This window comes from Aotus nancymaae, unplaced genomic scaffold (genome assembly GCF_030222135.1).
Source record: "Aotus nancymaae isolate 86718 unplaced genomic scaffold, 86718_ANA_hifiasm-v0.15.2.pri h1tg000044l, whole genome shotgun sequence".
In the NCBI taxonomy this organism is placed as follows: Eukaryota; Metazoa; Chordata; class Mammalia; order Primates; family Aotidae; genus Aotus; species Aotus nancymaae.
In genome coordinates this window covers 2,239,055-2,248,429 of record NW_026988458.1, presented here as the reverse complement: position 1 = coordinate 2,248,429, position 9,375 = coordinate 2,239,055, and the positions used below count along the sequence as shown (strand labels likewise).

At 58.0% G+C, this 9,375-nt stretch overlaps 1 protein-coding gene across 1 annotated transcript; it reads left to right on the top strand.

Moving 5' to 3' along the window:
- The first annotated feature begins 630 nt into the window (after positions 1 to 630).
- Positions 631 to 5,168, top strand: SOX1 (SRY-box transcription factor 1). The gene has a single exon (XM_064361865.1). The coding sequence runs from the start codon at positions 1,147 to 1,149 to the stop codon at positions 2,311 to 2,313; it is 1,167 nt and encodes a 388-aa protein (XP_064217935.1). The 5' UTR covers positions 631 to 1,146; the 3' UTR covers positions 2,314 to 5,168.
- Positions 5,169 to 9,375: the final 4,207 nt, after the last annotated feature.

Genomic DNA, 9,375 nt, shown 5'->3' with positions numbered 1-9,375 from the left:
GTGTAAAACTGGCCCAGGGCTGCGTTTCCTCCTCCCAACCCCTGACGATTCTTCCTAAGTCTTCACTTTTCAACCCAATCGTTAATCATTCGGAGCGCGCGGGCGGGGAGCGGCGAGGAGGGCGAGCTCGGGGTTCGCCGCCGCCGCCGCCGCCGCCGCCGCGCGCGCGCGCTCAGGAAGCGTTGTGGTTGTCACCCCCCTCCCGGGCCTCCTCCCCCTCCTCCTTCCTGCTTTGCTCCCCCTCCTTCCTCCCCTCCTCCCCGCTCTGCCGCCCGCGCCCAGTGTATCTACTCCCTCCCCACGTCACTTGCCAGCGCGCCATGCAAATCACCGCCGCCGCCGGCTCCCATTGGCCGCGGCGCGCACATTTAATGGCAGCCCGGGCCCGGCGTATGGCTGCTGGGCCCCGCGCGCCGCCGGCCCCGCGTGCGCCTCCGCTCCAAGCGCACGGCCCCGGGCAGGCAGCGGACAGCCCGTCCCAGGCTTGGCGGCCCCGACTCTCCGGCCCATTCCGCGAGCCCGCGCTCCTCCCGCTGTCCCCGGACCCCTCCCTGGCTGCACCGTAATAGCCCCCTCCGGGCCCCCCTGCGCCCCCCCTCGGCGCCTGACTCCCCCCGGGCACCTGGGAACAGCACATGCCCAGCGCACGCGGCGCGCCGCCCTGCTAGAAGTTGCAGCCCCCGAGTTGGAGGCCGCTGAGGATCGAGCACAGGAGGAAGGAGACAGCGCGCGGCGGCGGCGGCCGGCGAGGAGGAGACAGCGCACCCCCGGCCGGGCCCAGGACAAGCCTCCTGGCCCCGAAAGTGGAGCCGCAACTTGGCCACGACTGCACCTGTTTGCACCGCTCCGCCGAGGGCGCCTGGGCTGCGGTGGCGGCGAGGACTGCGACCCCGACTGTCGGCCTGTTTGGCAAGTGGTTTGTGCACCGGGAGAAACTTTAAACCTGCGAGCCGAAGCGGCACTGAGTGCGTGTGTTTCTGCCTCTTTTTGTTGTCGTTGCCTCCACCCCTACCCATTCTTCTCTCTGCTAGGACCCCCCCGCCCGCGTCTCGCTCCGTTCGAACTCCTCTCTGTCTACCCCCCAACCCGGCCGTCTATGCGCCAGGCCCTCTCCTCGCGGTGCCGGTGAACCCGCCAGCCGCCCCGATGTACAGCATGATGATGGAGACCGACCTGCACTCGCCCGGCGGCGCCCAGGCCCCCACGAACCTCTCGGGCCCCGCCGGGGCGGGCGGCGGCGGCGGCGGCGGCGGCGGGGGCGGCGGCGGCGGGGGCACCAAGGCCAACCAGGACCGGGTCAAGCGGCCCATGAACGCCTTCATGGTGTGGTCCCGCGGGCAGCGGCGCAAGATGGCCCAGGAGAACCCCAAGATGCACAACTCGGAGATCAGCAAGCGCCTGGGCGCCGAGTGGAAGGTCATGTCCGAGGCCGAGAAGCGGCCGTTCATCGACGAGGCCAAGCGGCTGCGCGCGCTGCACATGAAGGAGCACCCGGATTACAAGTACCGGCCGCGCCGCAAGACCAAGACGCTGCTCAAGAAGGACAAGTACTCGCTGGCCGGCGGGCTCCTGGCGGCCGGCGCGGGCGGCGGCGGCGCGGCCGTGGCCATGGGCGTGGGTGTGGGCGTGGGCGCGGCGGCCGTGGGCCAGCGCCTGGAGAGCCCGGGCGGCGCGGCGGGCGGCGGATACGCGCACGTCAACGGCTGGGCCAACGGCGCCTACCCGGGCTCGGTGGCGGCGGCGGCGGCGGCCGCGGCCATGATGCAGGAGGCGCAGCTGGCCTACGGGCAGCACCCGGGCGCGGGCGGCGCGCACCCGCACGCGCACCCCGCGCACCCGCATCCGCACCACCCGCACGCGCACCCGCACAACCCGCAGCCCATGCACCGCTACGACATGGGCGCGCTGCAGTACAGCCCCATCTCCAACTCGCAGGGCTACATGAGCGCATCGCCCTCGGGCTACGGCGGCCTCCCCTACGGCGCCGCGGCCGCCGCCGCCGCCGCCGCGGGCGGCGCGCACCAGAACTCGGCCGTGGCGGCGGCGGCAGCGGCGGCGGCCGCGTCGTCGGGCGCCCTGGGCGCGCTGGGTTCGCTGGTCAAGTCGGAGCCGAGCGGCAGCCCACCTGCCCCTGCGCACTCGCGGGCGCCGTGCCCCGGGGACCTGCGCGAGATGATCAGCATGTACTTGCCCGCGGGCGAGGGGGGCGACCCGGCGGCGGCCGCCGCGCAGAGCCGGCTGCATTCGCTGCCACAGCACTACCAGGGCGCGGGCGCGGGCGTCAACGGCACGGTGCCCCTGACGCACATCTAGCGCCGCCAGGACTCCGGGGACCCTGGGCGGCGACTCCCGAGCTCGCGGCCCGCCCCGGTGCGGCCTGGCTTTTGTACAGACGTTTCCAGGCTCTGGTCAAAAGGAAAACACTGGAGACGAACGCCCGGTGGCGCGTGCCGCCAGCTCACCTTTCCCGGAGCTCTGGGCGACCTCTGGGCGCTGACACCAGACTTGCGTTTTAGACTGAACTTCGGTGTTTTCTTGAGACTTTTTGTACAGTATTTATCACCCGCGGAGGAGGCGGAAAGCGTTTTCTTTGCTCGAGGGGACAAAAAAGTCAAAACGAGGCGAGAGGCGAAGCCAACTTTTGTATCCCGGCCGGCGCGTTCACTTTCCCCCGCGTCGCTTCCTGACGGCGCCGACAGCCTGAGCCCAAGCGACGCGGAGCTCGTCGCATTTGTTATAAATGTAGTAACGCAGGTCCAAGCACTCACAAGTTTTTTGTAGTTGTTCCCGCTCTTTTGGGTTGGTTTGTTAATTTATACAAAGAGATTACCACCACCATCCCCTCCTTAAGGCGGCGGAGTTATATTCCTGGGTTTTGTAAAACTTTCTGTATCCGACCATTGCCATTTTTTTTTTTTTTTTTTTTGGGTTTCGTATTATTTCTTGTAAATGCATTGTGAAAATTTTATTTTAGGCGTTGCAATGCGGGGAGGAGAAGTCAGATTATGTACATAGTTTCCTAAAAAGCTTTCCTTCTAAAAACGGAGAAAGACACTCGCCCCCCAAAAATGTTTTGACTCAATAAGTTTAACAGAGAAAGCCCATTTCCCCATAAATTTGAAACATGCTATTTTTATATGCATGTTCTATGAGTTCAAAACGCAGTTAGGAAATCTGAAAGGGAAATCATCTGTACGAACTAAAAGTAAGAGAACCCCGGGGAATGGGGCGGGGGAAATAGGATTTTCAAGGAAGATTATTCAGTGGAAGAGAAGAAAGTTAAAACCTAGAGGTTATTTTGTAGAACTGAAGTGTTACTACGGGCCGAGAAATAATTAAAAGTATCTTCTGCTCGGGTGGCTGGGGTGGCTGCGCGTTCGTTACCTTGCTGGAAGCGGGGCGCCTTCCACCTGACTGGGCTTCTTCGCCACTGTTTGGTCCAGAGGAGGAAGGGAAGACCCCAATGGCGGGACCTGGGACCAGGCCTTGGATGAGGGACAAAGACCAGGGCAGGTCACGGGTTTCCCAATTACCCAGCAATTAAAATTTCGAGCAGAATTTATCTAAGTGTGTTTCCAGGAAACAAAATTGCTGAACCAAAATGTGCTGCAGCCGAGCCCACTCTGTCCACCCGCTACCCCTCCCTCTGGCTTCTTTCTCCTGGGAAAACGGGCGAAACCAATGTGTTGGAGTCTCATACACACAGAGAAATATCGACCATCACCCTCCCCTGCGTGAACTGGGATGCAGGTTGCTAACCGACGTGAACGCAAAATGCCTTGTTCATTACTCTTGACGAGATCTTGAGGTTGTTTGATGCTTTAAATTTTTTAATTATATTTTTTTCTAGGTGTTTATTGGTACATTGCAGTTTTTTTCTGAAATTTAAAGTTTTCTGTAAAACTTTGTCTTCAAATAATCTGACAGCATTAAATACTGCATTTAAAAGTTATACTGTAGCAAATACATTTAAAAATTAATCACAACATTAAGATGAAATTATATTTTTGAAAAAAAAAAAAAAAAACACTAAGTCCTGATGGAAATAGGTTGATTTCAGCAGCCTTAGGCTTCCCCCTCGTTTTCTCAACACCTTTTATTGTCCTGGAATGAGTATGGACTGTCCATCCAAAAGTGGGCCTATGCTATCAGTTTAATGAGAACTGAATTCAGCCTACATTTGAGAACAGCTTTAAGTATAATGCTAATCTGACAATTGACATGTGTAATTTTGGGGAGTCATTCTGATAAGTTTGCTTAAACCACTCATTCGTTAAAGTGATTGCAAAAAAACTTCAAGAATGATGTCCACTGCTTTCTAACAATAAAAGCCCCCTTTTCTTTTTCTTCATTTTTCTTTCTTACCTATTTGATCCTTTCTGAAGCAGTTGTTTCTAGAAGTGTCTGTGTGCCCATGGATGGCTGAGCAGCATTAAGACTTAGTCTGGGAAAGGGCCTTCCCAATCCCCTCTGGGAGTTGCTTTGGGAAATTCTATAATGCTTGTTCTGTTAACTCACTGGGACCTTGAGGATTTTCTCTGAAATATACAGACTTAAAGGACTCTCTCTGAGGCTCTTTGGCGTCCACTCCTCAGTCTGGCCCCTATGTTCGCCTGTGTGTACCCTGGAGTTTCTGTGTGCAATTGTTGGCATCTGGGTCTTGGCTCAATATTAGGATGTGGGCCCCACTTTAGAGCCACAGACGATGAAAAGTTGAGCTAGTGCGCCCGGGACGCCAGGCAAGCGGCCTGTGTCTCCCCGGAGGATGGTCTTACAGACTGGTATTCGGCAGGTGCTTCATGCAGAGTCAGTGACATAGCCAATGCCAGGTGCTCCAGCCATCTTCCTTCCTTGTTTTGTTGATTAGAACAGCATGGACAAAAGCAAATCGAATTTTTAAAATGACATTAAAAAATATCACAGGGTTGCGGGGGGCAAAGAAATTAGCTGAGATTCATCTCAGGATTGAGATTCTGTCCCCCTTTCCCCGCCCCCAGCAGTGTCTCTCCAATTAAAATTAGTGGAGAAAAGATTACACTAGGCCCTGAGACAACTGTGAACGCAGTGCTTGGCCAGGGTAGCACTCCTCGTATTCACGGAGTGAAATACTGTATGATGATAGTTATTATATTATATGACGACTTCATTCACTTCCCAAATCACAGGGTGGTGCTTCTGTCGCTTAGTCCAATTATGTTTGCAAGCCGTGTAGAGAAGGCGGACAGGAGTCTTTGAGGCCTGGGGAAAGTTTGCAGCAGTTCGAGCGGGGGCGACGGTGTGACTCGTAAATCCGCCATTGCGCTCGGCCCTGCCCTCCACACCGGGGCTAGGAGGGTTCGCTTGAGGGTTTTCTGTTTTGGTTTGTTTATTTTAAGCCTTGTTTTGTTTTTCAACTCCTCGGCCCCTTTGTTGCTGAGATTTTGACACCCCCTTCCCCGGAAAAACCCACTCGTACTAGATGAATTAGTTTGAAAGAAGACTCGGGCACAGCGGCCTGATCTGCAGATGCGCGTCGGGAGCGTGACTGATAGGTCTATTAAAATCACGCGTGTGGGAGAACGGTACTCATGCTCCCGCGTTTCATTTCCCGACAAAGACCCGGCACCGCAGATTTCTGTCTCCGGAAAATTCCTGTTAATTCAAGAAACCCGTCCCGGGACGTGTGTCCCCGGAAGGCGCGCTCCGGGCGGGCCCGGGCTCCAGCGCCCCCCGGACCCCATCCGGCTTGGGCCCGCTCCCGCCTCCGCCCCACCCACGCTCTGCCTGTGCCCCGCGGCAGAGGCTCCGGAGGCGTCGGCGGCAGAATTTAACCCCGGGGCTGAGTCCTTGGAAACTGCAAGTGGAAAGCAGACTTGGCCTTGGCTGGTCTCTCTTTCCAGCCTAATTGGCGAGATTGAAAGGCCCGGCCAGATTGGGAGGAGTGAGCGGGGTGCGGGCCCCGCAGCGAGAAGGGGGGACTGGGTGCCCCCCGAGTCCGGCGGGGTGGGGCGGCGTCAGGACCTAGCGAGGGCGGGGAGGGGGCGCGGGCCGGGAGGTGGGGGACGCAGGGACCCCTCACCCTTCCTCTGCTCCCGCCCCGGGCCGGGCCTCGGGACCACCTCCCAGGATCTGAGGGCGAGCACTCTCCTCCCGCTTCCTCCCTGCCTCGCCTGTTCTTCCCTCCCTCCCTCTCTCCCTTCTCCCTCCCCGGCCTTTCCTCTCCAGCTGCGCGCCCGCCGGGACCCTGCTCCGCCCGCCCCAGGAGGAGCCGAGCGGCGTCCGCCGCTGGTCCCGACGGGTCCCCTCCGGGCGGGAGTGGCCGGGCCTCCGCGGGGTCTCGGGCCTCCGGGGCGCACCCCGCTGCCTGCGCCTCTCAGAGTCGCCCCTTCTCCGGCTCTGCCCGCGGCTGAGCCCCGCACACCGCGCCTCTGCCCTTCGGGTCCCGGGGCTCTGCCTTGCCTCCCAGCCCCCGCCATCCACTCCCACCTCCCCTCCCGTCCCAACGCCGCCTTCACCGCCCTCCGACTCCCGCCCTGAGCTGCGCCTCCGCCACCGGCCTCTCGGCGAGGCCCGGCCTTCTCTTTGTCTCTGAAGCTCGGCCGCCCCGTCCTTCCCCCGCCGAGGCCCGCGCGCCGCTCCCCTCTCAGTCCCTATCTGGCCCCTGGGGGCCCAGGCTGAGGGTCGGGGCGGGGAGGGGGCAGGTGTCGGGACGGCCCGTGCTCCCCCCACTCGCCCCTCATTCCTTCGGCCGCGTCCCCGCTGGCTCGGGGCGGGAGGGCGTGGGGGTCCCCGGGCGCCCCAGGAGCCCATCTCCCTCGGGTCCACGCCGGGGCCTGGAGGCCAGGCGGGGTGTCAGCCGCCGGTGGGGGGCGAGTGGAGATTAAGATGACTGATGCGAGGGACGGGGCCGAGGGTTTTGTGTAAAAAGAGAGCAGGATTAGCGGAGAGAAAGTGCTGACCCGGGGTCAGCCGCAAGTCAAACCCTTTTACACTCAGCCGGCGGAACGAGCACTTCTCGGGCTGGACAGCAACAAGTGGGCGCGAGGGAGGGGGAGGGGAGGCAGGGCCCGTCGGGTCCCGGGCGATGGGGGGAGGGGACCGGGGAGGGGGAGGGGACGCGGCCGCAGCGCCCCAGGCCCGTGGCGTCCTTGGGGGTGGGGAGCGCGCCCGCGCACTAGCGACCCGGGGTGCGGGCCTGGGGCCTGCAGGGCGTGCCTGGCTGCCCTCCCCCGACTCCGTCTCCTCCGTAAACACCTGCCTTTTCCATTGCCCGGGGCTGCTTCGGCTGCTCCGCTGGAGGGAGGACTGGAGAGAACGCTGCCCGCGCTCTCAGCCCCAGAGGCTCTGTTTTAGAAACTCTTTCTTAATTTCCATAAGAAACAAAAAATCTCAGAAAGGCCTGGCTCAGCTCCCGGACCCCGCGTCCCCAGTCTCTCCAGGAATCTGCGCCTTAGCTGAGCTTCTTCGCAGCCCCGACCTGTTTTGGGGGGCGTGTGTGACGCAGAATCGGGGTATAAAATATCAAGGCTGTTTATCACTAGACTGGCTTCTCCACCCGGGCAGAGCTGCGGCCCCTGGGCGTTGCGCGTGGCGTTTTTCTCGCGGAGGGAAAGCCGCGGCTTCGCGGGAAAGGAGTGAAAACCGGAGTGTGGGTGAAGAGGAGGGGGAGGTCAGGGGGCAAGGGAAGAAAGCAGATGAATTAGTCTTCCTTAGCAACCAAGCTGGAAATTTGTGCTGAAAGTACAACACCAAGAATTTTAACATGAAAAACGCATGAAGAACCCAAGCAAGTGATAGATCCAAAGCCGGGAAAAGATCATCTATTTTGATAATAAAAATAAAAAGAACAGCATTGCCATGTTTTTGTCTAAATTACTTTTCATCCGCCGACACGAAACACCAACACTAAAACACAAACAGAGGACAAAGCAGTTTTTAAAACAACACAAAACAAGCAGCTCTGAGTGAGTGACCTGTCCGCAGCTCACCCTGGGTGACATAGAGCACTGGTGGAAAATGGGTTCTGAGTTCAAAATCAAGTCACAGCTGCTTGGCAAGTTGCTAAGTGTGACTTGTGGGGAGATCGCGTCTGGGAGAGAAACGCTGGACCTTGTGAGTAATTCCCAATGCCCGGTAGGCAGCTGGCCAGGCTGTAATTGCCCTCGGCCACTTCAGAGCAACCATGTGGGTGCACTGAAGACGTTGTTTGTGGAGAGCAGCAGGTCATCACATGCAAAGCCTTGAAATAGTCAGCCAGTCAAATCAGTGGAAAAAATCCGCTTTTGTTAGATTTTGCAGTTTCAGGAATTACGCATTCACTGCAGAGCTGCAGTTTTGAGAAATTGCAATGTCAGGCATGTTCCCAATGGGGAAATATTGTGAGTGTGGAGGAACGTGAGATGGGGTTTGACAATGGGGAGACTGACAAGAGTCATCACCCAGACATTGTTTTCTCTCCGAGCACCCCGGAAACGCTAACGAGAGATGGTATTTAGTGGCAGCAGTAGCACTCCATGCTAGTCCTACGCACTCCTAGGACGCAGAAACAGTCTCAGGCAGCTAAGAAACTGACCTGGGATCTCCAGGGCGGAGCTGCCTTCCGGGTACCTAAAACCTATAAACGGTAGACTAGCAGTGTCCAGATCAGCCTGAAAAAATTCAAAGCAGAGGTCAACTTACATTTTCGTTCCAAGTAACAGAATAGAAGGAAAGCCAGGTGAGCATATTTTAACCTCAGAAAGGATTTAGCAACCTTGTGCTTTAAGTAATTCAAACTCTTGTGGGAAATTTCAGTAAGTGGAAAAGCCTGAACTTCAGTGGTGAGCGTCCAGGTAGATGGAGAAGCAGAAGCCAGTTCTTTGTGTTAGAAATTGAACTGAAGAATGAAGCTTCTCCTTGTAAAAACTGGCCGTTTGCATTTTCAGTGTCATCATGCTGGTCACAGATTAGCTCTGTGTCCTTGGGCAAATGTCCTTAGCTCTGAGTCCATTTCCTCAGGTGTAAAACAGAAATTATAAAGCGAGCTTCACAGGGACGCGTCATCTAAGGTGCATGCAGTGCCCAGCAAATAGGAAGCACTCGATCAAGGATCCCGAGTCAGCTCAGGGCACATCCAATGGACGACTGGGACAGTAGGTGCCAGATTTGGCCTAGGTAGGAAACAGTGGAAGCTATACACACCACGGTCTTTCTGTGTATCCATATTAATCGCGATTTCTCTTTAAAGTTGCTTGACAGTTGTGACATTCATTCTTTCATCTGTTCAACAAGCCTTTATTACGAGTCCATGAAGTGTTCAGGTTGAGTACGAGCACATGCTATGTGTCCAGCCTGTGTCCATGTGTTGAGGATGCGAAGATCAGCCCTACTGGGCTCACCATCTGGTGGGTGAGACTG

Excerpts from the sequence above, each read along its gene's own strand:
- SOX1 (XM_064361865.1), top strand. The coding sequence starts at position 1,147 with ATGTACAGCATGATGATGGAGACCGACCTGCACTCGCCCGGCGGCGCC.